The sequence below is a fragment of the Sarcophilus harrisii genome, chromosome 5 (genome assembly GCF_902635505.1).
Source record: "Sarcophilus harrisii chromosome 5, mSarHar1.11, whole genome shotgun sequence".
Classification (NCBI taxonomy): Eukaryota; Metazoa; Chordata; class Mammalia; order Dasyuromorphia; family Dasyuridae; genus Sarcophilus; species Sarcophilus harrisii.
This window is the reverse complement of record NC_045430.1, coordinates 224,125,969-224,153,346: the sequence shown is the minus strand read 5'-3', so window position 1 is coordinate 224,153,346 and position 27,378 is coordinate 224,125,969. Positions and strand designations below refer to the sequence as shown.

Below are 27,378 nucleotides of genomic sequence, written 5' to 3'. Positions count from 1 at the left end.
TAGTAGGCAATCTGACAGGTGTGTAGTGGTATCTTAGAGTTGTCTTAATTTGCATTTCTCTGATTAATAATGACTTGGAGCATCTTTTCATATGACTAGAAATAGTTTCAATTTCTTCATCTGAGAATTGTCTGTTCATATCCTTTGACCATTTTTCAATTGGAGAATGGCTTCATTTTTTATAAATTAGAGTTAATTCTCTGTATATTTTGGAAATGAGACCTTTATCAGAACCTTTGACTGTAAAAATATTTTCCCAGTTTATTGCTTCCCTTCTAATCTTGTCTGCATTAGTTTTGTTTATACAAAAACTTTTCAGTTTGGTATAATAGAAATTTTCTATTTTGTGATCAGTAATGATCTCTAGTTCTGCTTTGGTCATAAAGACCTTCCCCTTCCACAAGTCTGAGAGGTAAACTATCCTGTGTTCCTCTAATTTATTAATAATTTCATTCTTTATGCCTAGGTCATGAACCCATTTTGACCTTATCTTGGTGTACGGTGTTAAGTATGGATCAATGCCTAGTTTCTGCCATATTAGTTTCCAATTTTCCCAGCAATTTTTATCAAACAGTAAGTTCTTATCCCAAAAGCTGGGATCTCTGGGTTTGTCAAAGACTAGGTTGCTATATTTGTTGACTGTTTAGGGATAAGTCTTCTAAGCAGAACAAATAAATCCAAACCTCTTCCCAGTGAAAGTTCTTCATATATCTGAAGATGGCTATCACAGTCACCCCTTCCCCAAGCCTTTTCTCTTCTAAATACCCCTAGTTCTTTTGACAAATTCTCATACCATATCTTCTCAAGGCCTTTCATCTTCCTGTGCTTTATTCCCTAAAGGAACAACACTGTTTCTAAATATGTGGTGTCCAGAACTGAAAAGGTATTTCAGATGTTTCCTTATCAAGGTTAATTGCAGCTGGATTCTCATCTCTTTAGTTTTTTATCCTGTTTCTCAGAATGTAACCTAAATTCACATAAGCTTTTTGAACTGCCATAGCATATTGTTGGTTCATTAACGAATCAGAAGTCTATTAAAACCTACAGATTCTTTTCAGATAAATTGCTACTTATCCACATTTCCTCCTGAAGCTAACTTTTTAAACCCAATTTCTTGTTATAATTAGTCCAACATTTTAGTGTAAGACATTGTTGGATCCTTACCACAGTATTTGAACTGTCTCTCCTAGTCTTATAAATTACATAAAAGGTAGAAATGGCATGGTTATCCCATTTCTGCCGTTATGCTCCACCTTAAAAAATAAATATACCAACAATGTTGAATTGCAATTACAGTTTCATTGGGCCCTTCACTGGAAACTTCTTTCCAAGCCATTATGGAGGTATTATTTTTTAACCAACCTAAAAACATTTAACTGTATTATTATCCAGTTGTACATATTCTCCCAAGCTGTTCACAAAAATAGCATGAAAATCTTTGTCAAATACTTTGCTAAAATTTGGCAAAATTATTATCTATAGCAATTCCCTGTTCTATCAGTGTAGTAATTCTACCAAAAGGATAAAGAAGGACAGTCTAGGACCATCTGTTTTCAATAAAAACATGGTAGGGCTTTGTCAGCATTATCATCTTTTTTAGAATTTCAAAATCATTTATTTTATAAAGGATAATCCTAGAAATTTTAGAAGTTTTCTAAGAATCAAAATCAAGTTCACTGCACTATATATTTTTCAGACTCCTTTCTTTTTACTGAAAATTGGACCAACATTTGCCTTTTGTCAAAGAGTCTTGTGGCACTTCTCCCATTCTTCATGATCTGTAAATTTTCACAATGTCCTATAACATGCTTTCACTAGACTTGATGACTTCAATTCATTAAAGGAAACTATGACTTTGTAAATGCTGCCATATTTATTTGTATATCAACTCTCTATTAGATACTTCTCATCTTTTCAATCCAAACATGTCTGCCTTGGCATGGAACTTTGTTCCTTCAATGGACTTGTTACAATAGCATGGTCAATCCATTTGTGCTTGCCTGTCAGTAATACCTTATGGATTTTCCACAAAAGACTTGTATAGAATGCTTGTGTGGCTTCAAATAGGACACTCCAGTTTTCCACTGGTTATCTTTTTCCTCTCACTATGTTATTGATTCATCGTTTCTGGTCCTTTCTTCTCCACCCCCAATTTTTTAGCCCTTATATTTATTTCAGGTATATAGTTTAGATGTATATTACTGAGCAATGGTCATCCACTTCTTAAACAATTCCCCTCGATTATAATGTCAATGAACAATAAATGTTTGTTGTTATTGTTTAATAAATTTTCAGTACTATCAGACTCTTCATGACCCCTTTTGTAATTTTCTTGGCAAAGATCTGCCAATTCCTTCTCTAACTCTTTTTACAGATGAGGAAACTGTGAGACAAACAGGATTATGGGACTTGCCCCGATTCACAAAGCTAGTAAGTATCTGAAGTCAGATTTGAACTCAGGAAAAGGAGTTCCTGACTGTAGGCCATATATACTTGTTTAGTGAAATAAATAAAAATACAGTAAAATATAAAGTTAACTTGTAGTTCTAAGTTAATATGCAGCCTGTAGAAATCCATTTCTCCCACATAATTTTTCATTTAAAATATATTATAGCCTACTTGGGGCTACCATTTGCCATCTGCATGGTGACTTTGGTTCTTTGGAAACTGAGATTCCAGGACTTGTAGCCATACACACCTGCTGGAACATACTTGTGTTAATTAAATGGGCCTTTCTTTTAGTTCCAAATTTGGGATTGTTAAAAGCACTACACAATTTTCCAAAAGTAATATAGCTGGCTATCCTCTCATCATTCAATTGTGAACCCGCCTTACCAACAACCTGTAGCACCTAAGAAACATATATTGATGGACTGACTTTATTTTTATCCTTCCACCTCTTATCAGAGATTGGACAACTGCCATACTTCATTAACTGAATTTCTCCTGTAGAAATAAACTTTTGAGTGACTGTGGATTGCATTTAGGAGGCAGCATTCTGGAAGTTGATGTTATCAACCCAATGTCATCTGCAAATAAGAGTATCTGGAGGACAAGGAATCTCTATTTCAATGGGATCATGTGTTGATTATTTTCCATCACAGTGGCAAATGTTATTGGTATCTTACCTCTTTTGTTTTGATCAGTAATAATCAGAAAGTTGAACAAAATTATATTTGTTGTTACAACTTTCAAGAAATCTATATATGATTTTTATAGGAAACAATCAGTTGGAGGAGAATGTTTGATAGTTTTTTGCTACTGCTAAACAAATGTTTTTCTAAAGTAAACCATAAGTACAACAGGCCTGTGGTCTCTCATTTTTCTTATTCTTGAATCATGGTTACCAAAATATTTTCACTATTTTCTCTTATGCCCACATTTGCATTTAAGACATTAAGAATTAAAGTTCATGTTGATAAAATTTGGAAGGCCTAGTCAAAAATTTAAAAAAATTTCTCTACTTCCTTTTTATAAGATTATACTCAAAGTATTTCCAGTGGAAAAGTGAACTATCTTTTTAAAAAAAAATTTTTATGTGCACCCATTATATCTCTTAAGAGAATGTTAATCTCCATGAGAGCAGGAATTGCCCCTTATTTTAGAATTTGCCACAGTTCATGGGATCTTACCTATCACCTCTCTGAATGCTTTGAAATCTCCTCTCCTCAAATCTAGGGACTATATCAAACCATATCTGACTTTTTCTATCATTTTCCCCAGGGTTACCATTATTTGTACTTCATAAACTGGTTCTTCTTTAATTTGTTTTTTCTTTTCAGAAAAATTATTTGGCAATTATCTGAGTTTTGGATAAACTTAGGTCTTATATTTCTAGCCAAGAGTTTACCTCATGGACTGATCATTAAGATACAGGACTTCCAAATGAGCATTCAACATGTTTCTGGTCATGAGACTATCTTGGCAGATGCTTTATAAAAACAAGATGATAGATCTGAGGGATCAGTCTGAACTAAACAGATGTGCTCCAAACTTTTGTTAATAGCTACATTTTAAAAGAAGAGAGGAAGGAATGGGGAAAATAACACTACTGTAATACAAGTATTTACAAACTCATTTTATCAGCTAATATCTGTGTAGTTGTTTCTAAAGTTTTTTGACTGCATATCCCAACAGTAAAAAAATATAAGCTTGTTTATATTGATATTTACTTATTAACAAATATTTATATAGCACTTTAAGATATACACAGTCCCTTACAAATATCTCATTTGATCTTCCTAATTACCCTCTGAGGAGATATCTCCGAGGCTCAGAGTAGCTCAGTGACTTGCCCAAGTGTCTGAAGCAGCATTCAGACGTACGCGTTCTGACTCCAAGCCTGGCGTGGTGGCCGCTAACTCCCCAGTTGCCTCAGAAATGAGACACAGCTACTTCTTTACTATTATGTACATTAGAAAACACATAAAAACAAAAAGTAAAAAAGGATGAGGATAGATAAAATATTTTGAATATATTCTACTTATTAATGACAAAACTTTTTTCCTTAGTTACAATGTTAATAATAAGACATGTGATTGAATAAGCTTCATTATTTCTGAAAATAATGTTTGGATGTATTATGATACAACCATTTGGAAGTCTGATTTTAAATTTTGTTTACTTGATTTTAAGATACCTCATAAAAACATGGAGACTCATTAATCCATCATGAAAAGATTTTTGTTGAAATTTGACTAATGATCAATAAGGGCAGCTTTTGAGGAGTCAAGAAATCTTCTATTTGAACCTTTGGTCAGACACTCACATATATGTCTGTGTGTATGTGTATGTGTGTATATATATATATGGAAATGCATGTGTGTATACACACCCACTCACACATATTTTTAAAGTAGCATATGACTTTGAGGTCTCCCTTAGCCTTTGGTTCTTTACCAGTACAATAAGGATAACAGCACCTGCTTGTGAGGGCCAAACAATAGAATCTGTGGAAAAAGCTTTGTTAGTCCTAAAGTACACTATCAAATTCTGAATTTTTAACAAATTGGTTCTAGACCCACTGGAGCTCTTAAAGTTGTTCAAGTATGTGAGGTTTTTTTTTTGTTTTTGTTTTTTTTTGTAAGTGACATTATTTTCAGAAACCAAAAATCTTGGAGAAGTCTCTTGGAGAAGGCAGTCAGTAGTGTCAAATGCTATGGAGTTCAAGGAGAATGACTTGAGAAAAATCCATTAAATTTGGCAATTAAGAGATCATCTGTAATTTTAAAACAAGTTTCAGTTGAGTAAGGAAGGAGTCAAGGAAAAGGAGGTTATGAATGTGAGAATAGAAAGATAGTGGTCTCTTCATCAAAAATAGGGAAATTCAGAAGAAGAATGAGCTTGTGTTAAAAGACAATGGAATGAGATCTGCTAGGTCTGCCCATCCTTTGTGACTTTACTCTGCCCTACCAAAAACACACCTGGAAAGGAGAAGAGCAGGGAGTGCTCATAGCTGCTATGTTGCTCAGGTTTCAGTTTGCCTTTAAGAGGCAATGCCCTGCACAGAATGGGATAGGTTTGAAGCTGTTTCGGCCACAAGAGGTCAGACACAGAAAAGGGGGAGAATGGGTGCGAGGTTTGTGTAGTATTGCAAATAAGCCCTGAAACTGTCCGAGGGTGGGGATGATTCAACCCCTTTCTTGTCCTATAGATTCACTGGTATTCCTAGGAGGGATGTCATGAACTACCTTGGGTCTCAAAGTCAGCCTTTTTGAGATCACTGGTTTATAACTAGGACTTACTAAGAAATTGGTAATCAGATGTGGGAATAGGTATCTGAAGGCCAAAAAGGACGGTCATCTATTCCACCTCACCCTCATTTTTTAGCTAAGAAAACAGATACAGAGGAGATAAATGATTTGTCCAAAGTCACATAGGTAGAAGTGGCAGAACTCAATGCCTAGAACTCCAAATTCAGTGCTCTTTCCCCTGTCCCATAAGGGGCTATACTATTTCTCTGTTTCTAGTTCATAATTGACTCCTAATTCATTGTTAACAAATTACAGGACAGAAATGATGGAAAGGCGCCTGGCCCCATTTCAGTGACAAAGAAAAAGGGATGTCTTAATGGTTTGTGAACATGTGCACACAGGGCCTTCTATTTTCTCCATCTGCCCAATGTTTGTAAAGCTCTTAATGCATTAGGAATTGGTTCAAAGACTGACCACCGGAAGGCTAGCAGATAACACAGAAAAAGCTAAGAAACTCAAAAATGTATAAAATATATATAATATTACATAATATCAACATATTTTATCTCCTAATACCATAATAATTTAGACTTCTTCTCTGGCACAAAGGGAGAGTCAAAAAATTTTACATGGATTTTCCAGATCCCAGGGGTCACTAACTTCTGCAATGTAGTAAGAATAATTATAAAAGTTTTTCTTTCTTTTTTAACAAAATTGTAAACTGATAAACATGTAAGTCATGTAAACATAATTTTTTTCATGGGACTTTAAAAATGTTGTCCTTTCTCAAGAGCCTGAAAACTGACATAATATCTGCCTCTCAAAGCCTAATAACTTATCTTTCATAAGGAAAATAAAAATAACTATTAAATTTAACAATGAAATCACATGGTTAAAGCAACACTAATTTCTAAATTGAGTTTTTTTTTAACTGTCAAAAAGTTCTCAGTATAATGATAGGTGGACATTTAAAAAAAAAAAAAAAAAACCACTAAAGATCTTGTTGGGTAGTTTTGAAAAGAGTTTTTGAAGCAAAGTGTTCTTTTGTTTTTTCTTCCTGAACCAAAACAGAGAAACACTGTAAAATGATGTAGAATTGCAAATTACAAAATGCTTTCCAATTCTAAAATGCAAAATCACTTCTGAAATTTAGAGGGAAAACAGAAAACAAAAAACTGTAGAAGGTAACTATACCTCTCCTACCCACCCAGCTGTGGACTGCCACTACAACAGGAAGAATTCTAGAGCTCATCACTGTACCTCATGTTAGCAACCTGGGCTTCAATTCCCAGCAACAAAGAAGACTGGGGTATATGACCTTTGAGGTCCCTTCCAATTGTAAAGTACTGACCCTAGTAGAGTCTTGTCCACATCCTTCAATTTACCTCTAAGAAAAATGGGGACAAGTGAGGGGAAAAAAGATTTTACAAGCTTCTCCTTTTCCTTTCAAAGTCAATATAAATGAGTATAGATCCTGTAAAATCAATAAATTATTTGGTTGATTACATAAACATGATTTGTAAATGACAGTTGCCTCTGGCTCCTGAGATACACAGATATAGATATAGATAGGTTTTTCTTTGACTATTCTAGTTCTGTTCACTGAATCCAAGATATATTTTTATTGGAAAGTATTTGTAGATCTACTTCTTTCCTGATTAGAAATGGAAGATAGAAAGGGAGTGGGATGAAACTGTTTTCTAACACTAGTTACTACATGTGAAATATAATAATAGTTGACATTTATTTAGCACTTTAAAGAGATGTGCAAATACAATATGTTAACATCAGCATAACTCTGTGAAGTAGGTGCTATTATTATTCATTTTACTGATAAGGAAACTGAGGCTCAGAAAGTTTATATAACTTGCCCAGAGTCACATAGCTAGGAAGGATTTGAAACAGAATTCAAATTTAAGTCTTCCTGCCTCCAGGCCCAGCTCTCTGTCCACTGTGCATGAAAAGTGTACAAGCCATTGAAAGCCAAGAGAATTCAACAAATACTTAGCAAGTTCCCACTCTGCATAAGCAATCCTATGCAGAGTCCAGAGAGTTCACTCCTTTCCCTTCTTAGCAGACAGTACCAAGGTGGGCCTGCTGAGCCAAGCTGCCCCTTCCCTCGCTTTTTGAGCCCAGGCCCTCTGCCTGTTATGCTAGAGGTTGTGGTTAAGTCTAAAGACTGAGCTGAAAGGGGCCAGAAGAGATACCCCTGCCTTTACAATGGTTCCCCAGACCAAAAAATGAAGGTACCATAGTGCTATTACTTTTCTCAGGAGCCGATGGCTAAAATTTTGTTCATTTAAATTTTTATTGCCATTCCTGCTCTCCCTCTCACTTGTCTGCTTCTTATTAAATTCAAACTTGGATTTAAGCTATTTCCCAAGATGGCCTTTGATTAAAACTGACTATGGTTAAAAACCCCAAAAATCCAAGCTAAAGAAGTGCCTTGTCTCCTAAGGGAGCCTGACGTAATGCTGTTTTCCAATTTTACAAACAGGCATGGGGAATGCCCAGGAAACTCCATCTGCGCCTATCTGCCAACAAGCAGCTGCCAGATGACCATGCACAGGGTCTGGTGAAACAGCTGATGAGAGATCCAACCTTTCTTTTGTCTCCTGTGGCTCAGGAGCTATCCTCAGAGTGGGTAGAGCCCAAGTCTTTGTGGAACCTCTCCATCCCCTCCTACCACTCATTCTCCTTTGTGACAAACCTGCTGCTCTGCAAACAAGGCAGGCACCCATATCCCCTTTCCATTCCCACCAGGAGCATCCCAACCCCTTCAGTTCAGGGCGGGCACAAAGAGCTACTAAAGGGCCTTAGCCACCTCCTCTCAACCTCTCCTGGCGCTCTAGACAACATCATCTCCTCTTCATGATAATGAACCTGATAACATGGATAGCACGAGCTCCTCAGATGCATCATGAGTCTACCCACAGATCTGTGCCAGAAATTAAATGCAAAATAAAAGTAGTCTTGAATAATGGCAGTGATATTGAGACAGGCAAGAGCCCCTAAAAATTGGTTGGTTTTCTGCCTAGGGCACTGAGCATTTAGATGGCTTGTCTGTGGTAACTCTGCTAACAATCATCAGAAGTGGGAGCCTGGATCTCTGTCCTTCAGTCTCCCAGAGCAGCTCTCCAGCCACCCTGCCAGGCTGCCCACCACTGATCCAGGTGATCAAGCCTGGCAGTTTCAGCAGTGGCCTTCTTGGGATAATGGCCCTGCATCAAGCTGAGGAGGGATGGTAACTATGGGGCATGTGCCAAACAAGGAAGGAAGCCATTGTGAAGCAACTGCAGGTTTGTGGACCCTTCATGGAAGCCAGTTGTCTGCTCTACCCCAAGGTAAAGAGCCAAAGTTCAAGAGACCACACAAATTCCTCTGCCAGGACACTGGCTGGAGACTACAGTGGAGAGGGCACTGGTGATAACTAATACCATCCTGAGGGCCCGAAGGGAGAGGAGTCAGGGCTGAGCAGTGGTCCGTTCCCACATAGCACCTTCCCAATAAGGTAGCCTTCGGACTTGTCCTGCGGCTAGTTCAACCCAGGGAGTGCTGTTATTATGTAGAGGAAGCTAAAGCAATCCTTGCTGCAATGCACCCTGAAACTGGCCTTGCACAAAGTCTCCAGTGTACTTCTAAGAAAATTATTTAGAGAGATTTAAACTAGGTCAAAATATGTGGGGAAAATGTTGGGCAATGAATCATCAAATATCCCACAAAACCAAACAAATTAGATAGTTACATTATCAAAAAGGGTTCCTGCATCCTTTAGAGAAGGCTTTCAGAGCCAATTATATAAGATATTAATAGTAAGGGGAAAAAAGACTAATCCAATAAAATGTGGTTTCTTTTCATTCAAATAACCGAATTGGTCTTTTGGGGCTCTACAAGTAATGATTGAAATAAAAAAGGTTGAGAACTATAAACTATTATTGTTTTACTGTATTTTAAAGTACATTAAATAATCTGAAGTTTTTAATTTCCTGAGCCACCTCCCTCACTCAGCCCAACCTCTCCGCCCCCAGCTCCCTATTTTTAAAGTTACTGCATTTTAAAATTCTTAGTTTCTGGGGAAATTTTTTCCTTATTTCACTTGCTTTTGTTCAAAATTACCTGTAACTAAATGGTTTCTAATTAAGCAGCAGAGTTTACTCAAAAAAACCATGGGCTGGACTCAGGAGCTGGGATCAAATTATGGCCCATCAGCTTACCCATCACCTCAACAGGCTTCATCTGTAAAACGAAGATATTAGGCCAGGCGGGCTATAAGGTGCTTTCCAGCTCTAAATGCCATGAGTTGAACTATTAAAGACAAAGGAAGCAATTCCCTTTTTAACAAAAGTCAACTATAGCACATTCAAGGCATTGCAGGAATTTCTCATGACACCCACTGAAAAGGAAGACTGTGCTTCTTGGAGAACCATCTGCACCACAGGGGCAGAGCCAGAGGCCAGCAAAGCTAACAGAGGCTTTACTGGCAGGAGACATTAGGTGATTTGCCCGTCACTAGAGATTCAAAATCAGCTCCAAAGCTCCTCCCATCCCACCATGCTATCTCCTACAACACCCTGATCACCTACTGACAGAGCTGATAGGAACAAAGGACCTACAGAAGAAACAACTAATATACACCAAGACTGAATTTTTCAAAAGCGAATCCACTCTAACCTTATTCTATCAGTTGTAAATAGTCACATCCAGAACTTCAATCACATGGGGAACTGAAGACTTAAAACTGTTGAGAGTCAACATACATCAATCTCTTTCGATGATGGCTGGCTGGTTGGTTTTATCAAGTCATTATACCTAATACAAATGCCTGTGATGCGCTCATTCCAGCACAAGTTTCTGGTATTTGCTGAGGCAGCAGGGCTCGCTGGCTTCGTTCTTTCTCAGTAGGTTTTGTAGGCTCAAAAGCACCACCTGCAGAAGTGCTTCAGGCAATTGTACAAAGCTCCAAGACAAGAAACTGGGGAAGGGTAATCTAAAACATTACATTTCATTTTGCACATTAAAATGAGTGATTCCATCTTGGTCTGTGCTATCACCTTTTACTCCTAAATAGCACTTGAAAAAACTCAGTATCAAATATCACAGGCAAAAGTAGGAATTTGAGAAAGATGAAAATCAAATTAATAATGTAAACAGAAATACTTGGGTTTCAGTGTTATGGCACAGTCAACAGAAATCTACCCAAATTTAAAAACACACAAAAAACTGAAGTTCTTGCCACAGTTAAAATACTAGGATTCTAAGCTCAATCTAGTACTGATTAGAAAGTTTAAAAAACAGAAAAGACAATATAGAGTCTAATATCTGGAATAAATTCTTATTGATGAATAACCATTTCAAATACAGGTGTGACTTAACATAGATGATGACTGTGAAAAGCTGTGAGGAAAATTAACTTTAAAAAAATCGTAGTGTATTTTTTTAATTGACATAATTTTGGAGAAATCTGATTTCCCTTCAGTTCTTTAAAACTTTCTTGCTTGGGCTTCTCAATCATACTTAATGGTCTGTGTGCACAAACTTGCTGGGGGAAGCTTTGAATGCTTTTGTAAAATAAGACATTTCCATGTCCTATAAGTATAGAAATATGGAAATAATCAACCTCTAACCCACCTGCTTTGTAAATATGCATTCCTGTATGTAGGTTTCCTTAGAAAATCCCATCTGTCTAACACCTAGGAAAACCTTACCAATGTTAAGGCAATAAAGTAAATGACAAAGAAAAAGCAAAGTTAAGTACCCAGTACTGATCATTTTGTGCATTTGCTCTGGGACAGTGTTTTTTTTGTTTTTGGTAAAAATTGCCTAAATTGATTTCACACGGTTGAACACAGGTTTCTTTTCTGGAACCATCATAGCTAGAACAAATAAAATCATTAGTTGGTCTCAAAGCTGCAGAGCACTTTTTGGGTTCTTCTATCTTTGAACTCTGTCTTGCTAACTTTTCCTTCAAATTCATTCCCCTTCTGATGACTGCTGTAGTCTGGCAGAGAAGAACATCTAATCTCATATATATGTTCCAGAATGTGTAAGAATTAACTCTTCAATGTTTTGGAGGATAGGGACTTTCCTCTTCTCTTAGGCAGAAACAAAAGGCCAATAGAGATTATCAGAAAAGGCAAACCAGGGCAAAACACTATGGCTTTCCCATTAGTTTTCTTGGATGACTTTCATCATTTCTGTGAAATAGCATTTGTAGCCTCAGTGACTCCTGAGTGACTTACTCAAAGGGCTGCACACACTGGCTGGGATTTCCTCAGAGCTATATAATTCATTCCTCAGTACCAGTGTTCTCAAGAGTCCTTTCTGAGGTGATGTCCTCCCTAAACACCATTCACATAAAATGGTCAATCAGGGGGAGCCTTTTATAATCACTACTGCAATAGTAGTTAACACAAATAATACAGTGGAACAAAGACACTCAAGAACAAGTGTTTCATTCTCAGTGAATGAAGAAAAGATAAAGACAACTGCTTTATGGCATACACAATCTTAAACAGAAATGAGAATAATTTAGATCCTTAGGGCCCTTAATTATGTTCTGAGTCATTCTTTGTCACTGTATATCTTCTTGAGAGATTTTAAATGATAAAAGAAGATATCCTTGAAATCTCTGTGATTGATAATAATCATAAACAATGTGGAATAATATATCACTTGCAATGTCACCATGAATGATATCTATGTTTAAGTTTTATGGGATCAAAATCCTTGTTCTTATGAAGGTACTTCTTTGGTAAAATAATACTTTGAATATTGATTTCAAAATGATTGCTTATGACTCTTTTAGACAGTAATTTGGGTGAGAGGTGGGATATGCAGGAACTATTTTAGCTTACTAGGGTCCAACCAATAATAACCTCAAGCTCATCATTATTAGTAGGCAAATTATATTAATAGTGAATAAGTAATAAGAACTTTGGGTAGTGAATAAATTTTGGAAGACTCACTAAAGAATAAAACACTGAAAATACCCATAAAAAATACCAAAGTGATCAGAGGGATAAACACACACACACACACTCTTGATAGTGAGAATTTAATAACCTAAGTTTTAAATGATTTTCATGTTTCCTAGCACTTTCCACATTTACAAACATGTAAAAATGGCAATACCTGTCTATCAGCTTCTCATCTTCTCCAGAGACAGATCTCTGACTACAAGAACTGCATGATCTTGGGCAAGTCACCAAGTTATTTCTCAGCTTTTTTCCTCTCTAAGTGGGTTAGAGTCAATTAAAATTCTTTCCTGCTCTGATACACTAAATTCTATTATTTATGCCAAAACCTATCTCTATGAATGAGAATAGGATATAAAGTCCACATACCTGAATTGCTGTATTGTTTTTTATTTTTTACATTTGTAAAAACAAAACAAAACACACCATTTCAGTTACTAATGATCATCAATTAATGAACAGGATAGAGCCTTGAAAATCTAAAGTATTAATAAAAATGTTAAATTATAATAACAAATTTCTTATCAGACAGCTAGAACATTACCAGTAAGTGCTAAAATACAGATTAAACTATGAAAAGTCTGATAAACCTCAGAAATGTTCAATCCTTCAAAAAGTTGTGATGAAATTTCATTTTTAAAAAACTGAATTCATACTCAGAGTATTTCACCCCAGTTTTGTTCAAACAAATACCATTTCTATTTTTGCCCAATATTTCAAAGTATCATCATAGTAAAACATAAAACATTTCTAAATTAATCCTATTCTTGAGCATTGTCTTAAGTCTGACTTAAATGCATTCAAAATTGATTTTGAAATATATTTTCCGTATCACCTGCATCCTCTTTGTAAGCTATCATATAACACACTAGAATTTCCATTCTAAGATGTCTGCATTAAGTGTTTAGGACTGTGATGCCAATTTATTTAAAGTCAAGAACAATATGTTTTACTGTACTAAAAACATAAGTAGATTTATGGATTTCTGTTCCTACTGGTATTAGACTTTTACAAACAAACAAAAAAGACAACTAAGTTATATTTTTGGACACAGCAATATTCTAAATATTGCCGTCAAACCTTTTTGCTTTTATCACTGCTCAACTCATCACACAAACCATCTGCATAAATAAAGATGTAAGCATCTGTCGTATGGCAAATGGTCTCAGGGGCAGATGTTTTTATCCCTGCATTCATGTCACTGGGGTTGGATACATTATTTGAACAGATGTACACAATCTGAAAGTGTTGTGTCCCACAGTGAAATGTCTCCAACTGCTTTCTATCAAAGTACATCAATGATATTTGCACCTGCACTTATGTTAATGATATAAAGGCAGCAGGGGGTTCTGACAAAGGGAGATGTGATGTTATGAAATATATTTACATGGTTAATTGAAGTTTTTGCTGCCAAATGGCTCCACTGACATTGATACATATATTTAGCTTCCATGTCCAAGGAGTATCTTTTTAAAAAGTTACAAAAATTAGAGTGGTTCAAGCAATTTAAACATCTGAAACTTTAATTGATCATCAGAAATGTTTTCAACACCTCTATGTTTTCATTTTTAAAAATGGAATTGATGCAAGTTTTTCCTGATGAATTATAGACCTCTACTCATTCTTGTCATTTTAACTTTGGGAGTATCTTTTTTTTAAAGGATGCATATTTATCATTTGGCATTCTGTGAGCACCAAAACAAGCTAACAACGTGCAAAAGTATTTCATCAGTTATAATACTAGAAAATGTCCACCATTTTAATCATTAAGGTGTTAAGGAGAACCCACTAAAAATGGCCAATTTATCCATGAAATTCATGTGAAAATCTTGCTCTTTATGTAATGGAATTTAATGGCCTTTAGTGGGATCAAAATCCAAGAATGACATTTATTAGTTCATGAAGAATAGTATTTTCATATGGATTTTATATGAAAATATATGAAAGAATAAATTGGTGATTCTTAAAGAATAACTTCTCCCCCATCTCCCTTTCACACAAAAAATAAAACAAAGCCTCCCACCCCACTCCAAAAAAATATTCATTGCCAATGATCAAAAAAACCAGTAGTCAGGGGGAAAAGGTTAAAAATGCTTATCAGTGAATACTAAGATGCAGGCAGTCTCCCCAAATAGTTTCACTATCATGCAGCACCTACCAAAATGCGTATCACTTGACAAATAAGCAAATTCTAGACCAAAGGAGTATAGGTTCAAAGTTAACCAGGATCTCAAAAATATCTGATCTAACCTCCTCATTTTATAGATGAGGAAACTGAGACACAAAGAAGAAAAGCATCTTGTCCCAAGTTAACACAGGCAGTGAGGATAGTGGTGACACTAGAGCTAGGTTCTTTCCTATGCTGTTTACCTCTGTGGTTTTCTCTAATCAGCTGAAAACTATGAGCTTTTTTCAATTGTAAAATTGGCTGAGTCATTCCCAGAAGAGTAATAGGAGGACTCTGTAGTGCAAGAACTTGCTCGGCCTCATACGGTAGATCATTATCACTTCTAAAGTATGGTCAGGAGGCAATGACTAGGAGTCAAAAGCAGATAGGGGAAATAGCTGGTGAATCCAAGGTAGCATACTGGGCCCAGTCAGAAAAATTTAATCTGGGCTGAAAGTCAGGAGATCTTGGTTCAAAATCTACTTCAAACACATCTTAGTTCTGGGATCTTGGTGGGTTAGTTAGTATCCTCAGTTGTAATAGTACTCACTACCTACTCCCAGTTGTCTTGTGGGCAAAATGCTTTGAAAACATGAAAGATTCTCTCTCTCTCTGTGGAGATATGATCAATTGGTTACTTCTGCCTGTAACTCCTTCCTTCTTAGCAGCCATGACTACTAAAGACCCAGAAAATAAAATTCTCACCACCAAAGTATTTGGCACCATCAAAATGGCCCATGATGCTAAGGACATCAAATCTTAATGTCTGATATGCCTTTTCTAAGACTTTGATCTATACCCAGGGTAACCCAAAAGTCTTGGTATAGTTTTAAATTTAATAAAACTATTAATAGCACTGTAGATCACTATCACAGTGCTGTTATCTCAAGGATTTTCATCCTATCTAATAGCATACTTAGGATACATTTCAGATCAATAAATCAATAGATATTTATTAAGCACTGATTTTGTATCTGACACTGTGCTAAGTACTGGGGATGCAAAAAAAAAAAAAAAAAAAAAAAAAAAAACCAGAAAAGAAAGAAAGAAAATAGCCCATGCCCACAAGGAGCTTACAATCTAACAGCAGAGAGAATACGCAAATATCATTACCAGAGGGACAGATCTCCGGAGCCTTCTCCTGGGCACCTTCTCTGCAAGGGTTGCTGGCCATCAGCCATCCTGTCCGCACTAACTGCACCATCCCTTGGCCAACCTCTCTTCCCCTGCCCCCAGGGACAGAATGGGAGATTCTATCATATGTTTGCCTAGAATTGGAGGGCACTTCCCTGATCTAAGGAAATTCAGGGAATGGAGCTGGCTTGGCGTGACCTGCGCTGGTAGTGCTTCTCGGTGGTTTCTGTTGTAAAGGGAACCGATATCATCCTTTGAGTCAGAGGGTCTGGGCTCAAATTTGGCTCTGAGGCCTGCAGGACCTTTGAGTGCCTGCTTCCTCTTCTCTCAATAAAGGGACTGGATTACAGGATCGTAAGTCTCTTCTAGTTCCAAACCCATTCACAAGTCATCCCTTTAATTATATGTTCTGGAATTTTGTCAGATTTAAAAGTCATCTTCACCAGTTTTCATTTACAAACTCTACTCTCTTCACTTCTTTGAAAATCAGGGTAACATTTGACTTTTTCCATGAACATTGATACCTTCCCCCTTTTCAAGATCTTTTAGAATAACTGACAGTTAGTTACTGCCCAATTACACTTGCCAACTCTTTCAATTCCTTGGGATAGTTCCTTTGGAACTGATGACAATCTCAACAACGGTAGGTAGGTGTTCTCTTAGAACCTTCTTCTTTATGTTGGGTTTCAACTGCCTCTCATGCAATTTAATTTGATCCTTTCCAGTTCAATCCTTTCACTTCATGATTCCTTCCTAATCCATTTTTCCTACTCCTTTCCTTGTGGTGGTTCTATCTTTCAACAGAGCTACAAATAAAACTTTTGGCTTAGTTCATCTCAGATTCTTTTGTTTATGTCCTATGATCTCCCTTGTTCTATCTCCTACAACTTATTCTTTAAAAATTTAAATTGGTTGATGAGTCTTTTATGTTTGCATATCAGTATTTTTTCTCTTGAGTATTTCTCTCTCTCTCTCTCTTTTTTTTTTTTTTTTTTTTTTTTGAGAATTTTAGGTCATGGGATCTGACCTATCTTAAAACCTTTGTAATTTGTTCTTCTAAGTTGGGGGGACCAGAGTGTCCCTCCTGGCTTTCTTCTTCTGTATTCAAATTCTATACTGAATAATAACTTTATCCTAAGATTCCCATCATGTCTACTTCACTGACCAATTTCTCTTTGTTGATCTGAACCAGATTGAAAAGAACAGTTAGTCCCCTCATCACTTATTCTATTTTGGGAGAAATGAAATTATCAATAAATCAAATTAAGAATTTACCAGGTTGGCTTTGGGCAGACTGAAAGTGTTAGCAGATAGTTGGATAATTTAAATCCCCTATATTATGGTTCAGTGCCAGATTAGTACTCCCTTCCCCAGATTCTTCATCTAATTCTCCCTCAGTGTAGGTGGGCTTTAACATCTTCACAGAAAACTTATCTACCTCTGTTTCTCCCTCTAGTAATCTTTATGCAATGTTCCCCTCATCATGCTCCTTACCTTGGGCTACTAAGTTTCCACACATAAATATGTCTTCTTGATACATAATATTAATCCATTGTTATTTTTATATGTTGATTTCTTTTGAACAATAAACACATTTTAGGCTTACATCCCATCCCATCAAGTCTAAGTGATATCTATAAAGTCAAATTTGTCCCCTCACATCAGGACACACAGTATAATTTATATATTTGTGATTAGACATCTAAGGCTATATATTTTATTGCTATTTTCTTAGAAGTTATCTCCCATGTGTTATTAATCCTCTACTGATCCTTTTCTTTCCATGCTACCCTGTTCTATTAAAATTGGCAATGATGTTATAAATTTTGTGCAAATGCACATTCTATCAGCTTTCATTATAAATGTATTTTATCCCTAGTTGAGAGCTCTTCATTCCTACATTTAAACTAGTGATGTTAAAGTCAAATAGAAACAGATTGCTGCAGGTAGCATTTTGTCTTAGAAAACTACAAATTAACTATTTAAGTGGTATTATATTTTTATTTATTTTGTTAATATCTCCCATTTACATTTTAACTGGACTTAGCTGGACTTAAAGAGTTTTCTCTGTGAATTTGATACTTCTCTTTTAACTCAAATTCAGATCTTATTCTCTATGTTCTGAGCCAGTTTTAATTCTCTGTTCAAGGGCAAGTCTTCATGTAATTATCTTCCTCTCCTAAGCACTAGTTCAATTTCCTAATTTACACAAAGTGATAAATATGACTGAGTGTAGACATAGTTAGTGGTCAAAATAGGACTGGAACCCATGTCTCCTGAATCCTATCCAAGAGTTGTTCTATTCCACCTTGGAACAATCTATCTTTGTACCATAATGAGTGAGTATAAAGCATATTCTGCTTTATTCTACAAAGTACTCTTTCAACTATGCCTGCTCTAATCTCTACCCCAAAAAGATTAGAAATAGACCACATGCACAAAAATATTTAAAATAGTAGTACTTTGTGACATGGCAAAGAATTGGGCACTCGCCATGACTTCCATCAATTGAAACAGAATATTACTGTGCCATAATATGAAACAGTGAAATGATTGAGAAAAATCTGAGAAAACTGATATAAGCTGATACAGAGTAAAGTGAATAGAGCAATTTATACAAAGACTACAAAATGATAAAGAAAAATAATTTGTAATCAATGCAATTATCAAAACTTATTCCAGAGGGGCAATGATAAAGAAGTGCTTGACTCAAGGTACAGAATGACACATATATTTTCAGTTTGATTATGCTGATTTGTTACAAGGAAGGATTTTGTTTTGTATTGTTTTAATTTGGGGGATATTTTGATAAGAAAGGATAATTATTAAAGATAGTCATGCCAAAAAAGGGGAAAATAGGAAAAAAAATAGTAATTGAAGGCATTTTTTAAAAGCACAGAAGAAAACGAAGTTCAGAGGAAAATACAGAGAAGCAAAACAGTCTTTAAGCAAATATGCTAAATTTATATTTTAAAAAACAAAACCGTATATTATAGAGAAATATTAATATTTGTTAGTGTTTCTCATGTTGAAAATGACAAAAAATTTAAAAAGTTATTTTGAAAAATTCAATTCAGTTTAAATATTCTCTGCATAAGACACTAGTCTGAGTGGGTGATTGAAGAGTAATTGGGAAATGATATTATATTAATAAATTTAAGGTATAATAGTATATTGACATATGCAATACATAATATAGTGATATATTACATATAATTTAATGATTTATAATCACCATTGTATCTCACATGTTTTAAATTACCTTGATCTTTTGTAGGTACCAGTAAAGAATTCTCCATTGTGACTTTTGTTTCTGAGAATAGCTTTCCTAAAAAAAAAAAAGAGAGAAGGAAAAAATAAACATTAGAAACATCACAAACATTCAAAAATAATTTAAAATGTATTATAAACAAATTTTAATGCAATATTTATTTTCTCCTGTATTTATAAAACAAATTTTGGGGACATAAATTTTTAATAAATGGAAGAAGAACCATAAATTAATAGACCATTGAGCAGTACACTTAGTTTTCAAAATATAACCAGGTAAATATTTTTCTCTTTTATCTTTAACATAGAGTATCTCTGATATCCAACATTTTAATTAAGTTGACTTCTTGATAAATTGGTACTTTTGCATACAAATAACAATGTTAATAATGATACCTTCTGAAATATTGATTTGTCTCTATAATATATATAAATAATCTCTACGTGTTCAGCATAATATCAGTGTCAAGTGTGTATAACACCCCACTTATTTGGAAGTAAAATTCTCAGCAACTTCAGTTACTGGAACACAGCTCATGCTCTTTTCTTCATGGACAATGTCAACCTATTGATGCTCACTTTACATACAAATAAAACAAAATGGCTAATTGATATTTCTGATCAAGCAAATTACAGTGGGAAGATTGAGAGGAAAGGGAAAGTGAGTTGCTACAAGTATATCTATATACAGACATACATACATGCATGCATACATACATAAAGTGACAATGCTATCAATAATAATTGAAAATGGGAAGTGACAAAAATATGTTAACTGAAAAAACTCTTGTCTAGTATGATTTATTGTAAAGGAAGAAAATTTTACACAACTCAACTTTTGATGATAATATTACTAAATCACAGTATAATAATGATGACACTAATTCTTTTAAAAAAAGTTTGTTCAATACATTCTCTGCAAAAATGGAGGAATTATATAACACATTTCTCAAAAATTGCCAATAATTACAGTCTTAATTATAGTCTTAAAACTGTTCAACTTCAGTTATTTGGAACATCCATTTATATGAAATATAAATGTCAAATAATAGACAGAGACTTCAACTCCTTATTATTTTAGGAGAAGACTTAACTAAATGGAGAGGGTTGATGTTTCCCCACACAAGACTCCTCTTGCTTCTAAGCATGTGGTTCTTACTTCTTTAGGTCCTTGGATAAGCCACAATGTTAGTAGATTATTATCTCTCCTTATAAGGATGAAAATTCCCAGTCTGGTCTATTCTATCGTAAAGTTTCTTTGGGAGTAGACCCTGCAGTAACATGAACTTGGAAATTCACAGTTATTCCTTTTTTCATCTCCATAAGAATTTCTTAGGTAAGCAAATTGACTACAGGGACATACAGTTCTCGCCAGAATGGGGGTGTCTAGTCTTTGGGTAGAACTGTAGGCCTGGTGCCAATGACTACTTCCCACCTTCTGTTGTGACCACTAGAAACTTGCTTCTCACACAAGCAGCTGCTGCTGTTGGTTTCCCTTAGGACTCATAGCCTGCTGGCAGTGTTACTTTACTATGCCTTATTCAGTGTCCTGCAGAGTGAGAGTGAGTGCTGAATACAATTTTCAGTTCCCTTTTAAACTCAAAAACCTCAGTTACTAGCATGAATATCACATGTCTTATGATCAAATGACAATATTGGCTATCACATTAATGGGACCCCTGTTAATATCTGATTGGATAAAGTATAAGGAATGTTTTTGCTGCTACAGTCTCTATAGGAATTTTTCTGTTAATTTACCTCTTTACCCAGACAGCCAAACTAAGCAAGTTAATTAAAAAAGAAAAACAAAAACAAAAAAACCAGACCAACACATAATCCTGCAATGTAGAGTTTTCTTTTAGTATTAAAAATATTTTGATTCTTATATGGTCCTGTAATCTCAATTATGGGGATATTCTACAATGAAGAAAAGCATAATCCATTCTGACTTGTCCAGCCTGTGCAACTCTTGTCTACATCCTCTCCAAAATCCTCAGCAAGGATACACTATGCTGCCAGAAGCCTCCTCCTAGACAACTTAGAATACCAATAAAATACTGTCTATTAATTATCCTTAAATTTACCTATATGACCAGATTTCCAGTCTTAATCTCTCTTTTATGCTCCTTTTTTAATAATAACAAAATTTCAGGGACCAGATTAGAAGTTTATTTTACCACTGAAAATGAGCTCTATCAGCTGAAGATATGGTAGAGTTGGGGTAGACAAACTAGGACACACATACCCCAGTGCATCTTTGATTTCATTGATGTAGGTATTCTTCCCAAGGAGATAGAATAGAATTCATTCATACTTACCACCTTGTGTAATTCTCTTTTTTTTTTTTTTTTTTTTAAAAACCTTTAATTTACAGGATATATATACATGGGTAACTTTACAGCATTAACAATTGCCAAACCTCTTTTTCCAATTTTTCACCTCTTTCCCCCCCCCCCCCCCTAAATGGAGGATGACCAGTAGATGTTAAATATATTAAAATATAACTTAGATACACAATAAGTATACATGACCACAACTTATTTTGCTGTACAAAAAGAATCAGACTCTGAATTTTGACAATTAGCTTGTAAGGAAATAAAATCAGGTGTATAAAATTAGGGACTGGGAATTCAATGTAGTGGTTTTTAGTCATCTCCCAGGTTCTTTTCTGGGATAGCTAGTTCAGTTCAACCCCATTAGAAATGATTTGGTTGTCGTTCTGGGATGGCCTGATCCATCAGGACTTTCATCTGTATTTTGTTGAAGTATATAATGATCTCCTGGTCCTGCTCATTTCATTTAGCATCAGTTTTTGTCTCTCGGGCCTTTCTGAAATCATCCTTTGGTCATTTCTTACAGAAATAATATTCCATAATTTTCATAACCACAATTTATTCAGCCATTCTCCAACTGATGGACATCCATTCGTTTCCAGTTTCTACCACTACAAAGGGCTGCCACAAACATTCGTGCACAAGGTCCCTTTTCCCTTCTTTATAATCTCTTTGGGATATAATCCCAGTAGTAACACTTGGATCAAAGGGCACAGTTTGATAACTTTTTTGAGCTAGTTCAAACTCTCTCCCAAAATGGTTGGATTTTCACAACTCCACCAACAATGAATCAATGTCCCAGTTTTCCCACCCCTCCAACAATCATCTTATTTTTCCTGTCATCTTAGCCAATCTGACGGTGTGTAGTGGTATCTTAGAGTTGTCTTTTTCTTTCTTGATTAATAATGACTTGGAGCATCTTTTCTATGACTAAAATTTTCAATTTCTTCATCTGAGAATTGTCTGTTCATATCCTTTGACCATTTTCAATTGGAGAATGGCTTGATTTTTTATAAATTAGGTTAATTTCTATATATTTTGGAAATAGGGCTTTATCAGAACCTTTGACTGTAAAAAATATTTTCCCGTTTTTGCTTCCCTTCTAATCTTTCTGCATTAGTTTTGTTTGTACAAAAACTTTTTCAGTTTGGTATAATCAAATTTTCTATTTTGTGATCAGTAATGATCTCTAGTTTCTTTTTCATAAAAAACCTTCCCTTCCACAGGTCTGGGAGGTAAACTATCCTATGTTCCCTAATTTATTAATAATTTCATTCTTTATCCTGGTCATGCCCATTTTTTATCTTGGTTTGGGCGTTAATATGGTCAATGCCTAGTTTCTGCCATATTGTTTCCAATTTTCCCAGCAATTTTTATCAAACAGTAAGTTCTTATCCCAAAAGTGGGATCTTTGGGTTTTCAAAGACTAGGTTGCTATATTTGTTGACTGTTTTATCCTTGAACCTAACTATTCCACTGATCAACAATCTATTCCTTAAATACCAAATAGTTTGAACTGCTCTTATAGTATAGTTTTAGATCTGGACAGCTAACCACCATCATTTGATTTTTTTCATTAATTCCTTGAAATTTTTGACCTTTTGTTTTTCCATATGAACTTTGTTGTTATTTTTCTAGGTCATTAAAATAGTTTTTGGGATCTGTTGGTATAGCTAAATAAATAGATTATTTATTAATATTGTCATCTTTATTATTTTGCCCTATCCAAGAGCATTTAATATTTTCAATTGGTTAGATCAGACTTAATTTGTGTTAAAAAGTGGTCTGTAATTTGCTCATAAAGTTTCTGATTTTCCCTTGGCGATAGATTCCTAAATTTTTATATTATCAGTGTTACTTTAAATGGAATTTCTTTTGTAACTCTGACGTTGTTTTTAGTGATATATAAGAATCTGATGACTTATGGGGTTTATTTTATAAACAACTTTCAAAGTTGTGGATTATTTCTAATAACTTTTTAGCAGAATCTCGGGGTTCTCTAAGTATACCATCATGTCATCGGCAAAGATGATAATTTGGCTTCCTCATTGCCTATTCTTATTCCTTTAATCTCTTTTCAGCTCTTATTGCTATAGCTAGCGTTTCTAATACAATATTAAATATACTTTGATAGTGGGTTTTTTCCTCAGATCTTATTGGGAATGGTTGCAGTTTGTCTCCCACCTTGTGTAATTCTCAAACATGCACTGTATTATATTCACCATTGAGAATCTGCACAACTTACTGTGAACTTTCTTAACTTTTCAAAATGTTGTAGGGACACTACTAATTTTTTCTTTCTATTTTAATCTTTGTTATTACAGAAGTCTCACTAGATGGCGAAATAACAAGAGAAACTAATATGACATAATAACAAAACACAACAATAAAAATATTCTTAAAAGAAATTAAGTTAAAGACATATCAACAAAGTAGAGAAGCTGTAAATTAGTTATTACTCATTCTGGCTATGTGACTTAACACATACTTTCTCCTGGTCATAGTTATACAAATCTTTTTTTGAAAGTATTCTTTTTATCATTTCTCCTACATAGCTGCTTATTTGTAATGTGTTCTAGTTAACTCACACCCACCATGTGCCCTTTCACTGCCATATGAATGGTCCTCAACTTCTTCACAGACTGGAGGGTTCTATGACTTGCAGACATATAGCAACACCAGAAGAATACTTCTGTTAAAGTTGGATCTTGTTTCAGGAAGAAGCTTCAGATTATTAAAAGGATTATGAAATTTTTCCAAAAGCAATCCATGCACACGTCAAAATCATAGAAGATTCCTTGAAAGATAAAATATGAAAAATCTTATTCAGTGATACTCTAATTATTAAAATCAAGTGAGACAAAACAAGGAGATTGATACTAGCCAAAGATTGTCACCACTGTAATTCAGTGCAGAATACAAATTGAAAAAGGATTACCCATAAAGGGAGAGGTCCTCCATATGCTCTTTTCTTCAAATGTCATTTTACTGATTGCATCAAGTGCAACACATTGCAGGGCCTTTCACTGAAACCCATAATTATTCAAAATGGTTTGGCCTAACTATTATTAATAATAATAATTAATATTATTAATATTAAAAATCAAAACTATTACAGTTATATGAAAAAATGCTCTAAATCACTATTCATCAGAGAAATACAAATTAAAACAACTCTGAGGTACCACCTCATAGCTATCAGAGAAGGTAATGTGACAAAAAAGAAAAATGTTATATGTTAGAGAAAAGTGGGAAAACTGGGACATTGATGCACTATAGATGGAATTGTGAACTGATTCAACTATTCTGGAGAGCAATTTGGAACTATGATCAAAGGCGTTCTGAAATTGCATAGCCTTTGATCCAGCAATACCACTATTAAGTATATATATATATATATATATATATATATATATATATATATATCCCAAAGACATCCACAAAAAGGGAAAAGTGCTTATTTGTACAAAAATAATTATAGCAGCTCTTTTCATGATAGCCATCAACTGGAGAATGGCTAAACAAACTATGATAATATGATTATAACAGAATATTATTATACTGTAAAGAATGACAAGCAGGACAATTTCAGAAAAATCTGGAAAGACTTGTATGAACTAAAGCATAGTGAAGTGAACAGAACCAGGAGAATGCTGTACACAGTAATAATACTGCTCGATAAAGAATTGTGAATAATTTAGCTATTTTTGGCAATACAGTGACCCAAGACAATCCCAAAGAATTAATGATGAAGCATGTTATCCACCTCCAAAGAAAGAACTGATGTTGATTGAATACTAACTGAAGCATGCTATTTTTACTTTCTTTCATTTTTTCTTTTATTCACATCTTCTTGTACAAAATGATTAATATGGAAATGTTTTACATTAAAAAAAAATACAATCCTTTGTCAGCATGTAGGCAGCCCTTTGTTCCTAAGCACCATACAAAAAGTTCCAGATAATTATAACCTGACTTGCTTTACTTGGATCACTGCAAAGTGCATTAGTAAGAAAATCTATCAAAAAGGAGGAAAAATTAAAGAATGCAGCCTGTTCATGCCATCAATTACAGCAAGAGCTAACAGTGTTCTTTATAAATCATTCTTACATGCTTACTTTTAATTTAGGTTAATATACCAAATTTAAACATAGTTGATTAAAAATGAAAATTGAGTGAATTTGTTGCTTGAGCAAAGTGACAGTTTGATGATGCTGGAAATAGAAATCTTTCATTTATTCCTAGGACAGGTACTGCAAAGGCAGAAGCCAGTCCAGCTTCTTTATGCTACTCTGCCAATGTCCCTAAATATGAAGTGGAATAAAATACTTTAAGAAATAAAAGGAAAATCACTTTGCAAACCTAAATCAAGATTATTATTCTTAGTATTTTTCTTTTTTCTAATTACAAGGCACTAATCACAAGAGCCTGGACTGAGATCACAATTTCATTTCACAATGGCTACAAATCAATTCCTACTTAGATATCTAACTATTATTTTCATTGGTCTAATCTCCAGGCCACAGGATCTCCACGACCACCATTTTCTATCTCTTTTCCACCTAAAAATTGACTGTTCCCCTAGATCCACACTGGATCCTAACAGGTCAACTTAAAGCTTATCTTGCTTACTTAGAGACTCCCACTATACTTCCATCTGTGCTTCCAGCTATATGCTATGCTATCACCTCTTCCTATTCCAGCTCCCCTAATGTGCTCTTCCCCCCCCCCATTAAAATGTAAGAATCTTGAGGGCAGAGATGGTCTCACTTAATTACATTTGTATCCCAGGTGGCTGAAATAAGGCCTAGCATATAGTAACCATTTAATAAATGATTTATATGTTAATCCATGCATCCAAGTCAAAAAAGTTTGGTACCAACCCACTGCCATTCAAAAAAAAATGTCATGACATACAGAATTTTAATTAGAGGATTTGAAAAGTGAGAACGTGAAATAAAAGATGTGATTTGGGTATCTCTTAATCAATTCTCTGCATATTAAAATAATGCTTCTAAATTAGCATCTGTTGAGAATGTAAACTGAACATATATTGTTTCTACTGGAATCTCACTGCTGACTCTAATTGTAAGATACCATGGGCAAAATACCACAGAAATTTTAAATTTGGAGACAAAGCAATAAATAACCATGCAATAGAACCTGATACAATTTTTCATTATCTAGCATATATTCTCATACATATTGACATAAGTCACTGAAATAGGTGTAATACTTTTATTTTTTTTCTTCCAATCAAAAAAAAAATATGGTGTTTTATGTCAATATACTCAAAACATTCAATCTTTAAAACACACATACAATAAGAAGGTATAGACTAGAAAAGACCAGAACTAACTCCTGGAAGAAGAGAGGAGAAATGTCCCTGAATGTGATCCTTAATTGAAGAAAGCACCAGTAAGTTAAAAGATATGAACAAATAGTTCTCAAAAGAAGAATCACAAAACTACTAAAAACCTTATCAAAGAATACTCTAAATCACTAGCAAGAAAAGGAATGCAAAAAAAACCAACCTAAGGTTTTACCTTATACTAGTGAAAACTGGCAGCAAACGCCCAGAGAAAGAACTCTGGGAGATGACTAAAAACCATTGACATTGAATTCCCAATCCCTATATTTATGCTTCCACCTGCATTTTTGATTTCCTTCACAAGCTAATTGTACAATATTTCAGAGTCTGATTCTTTTTGTACAACAAAATAACGTTTTGGTCATGTATACTTATTGTGTATCTAATTTATATTTTAATGTATTTAACATCTACTGGTCATCCTGCCATCTGGGGG

General features: G+C 34.7%; 1 protein-coding gene across 4 annotated transcripts in view; it reads right to left on the bottom strand.

The window, feature by feature from the left end:
- Positions 1-27,378, bottom strand: part of ZNF438 (zinc finger protein 438) — a 131,353-nt gene that overhangs the window by 10,676 nt on the left and 93,299 nt on the right. For 2 of the 4 annotated variants that reach the window (XM_031939757.1, XM_031939760.1), the window contains 2 exons: positions 24,166-24,368; positions 19,231-19,296 (listed from right to left, as the gene is read on the bottom strand). In XM_031939757.1, the coding sequence (XP_031795617.1) occupies positions 19,231-19,267 (37 nt within the window). In that variant the 5' untranslated portion in view covers positions 19,268-19,296; positions 24,166-24,368. The remainder of the gene's footprint in view (positions 1-19,230; positions 19,297-24,165; positions 24,369-27,378) is intronic. The other 2 variants (XM_031939759.1, XM_031939761.1) reach the window with 1 other exon arrangement.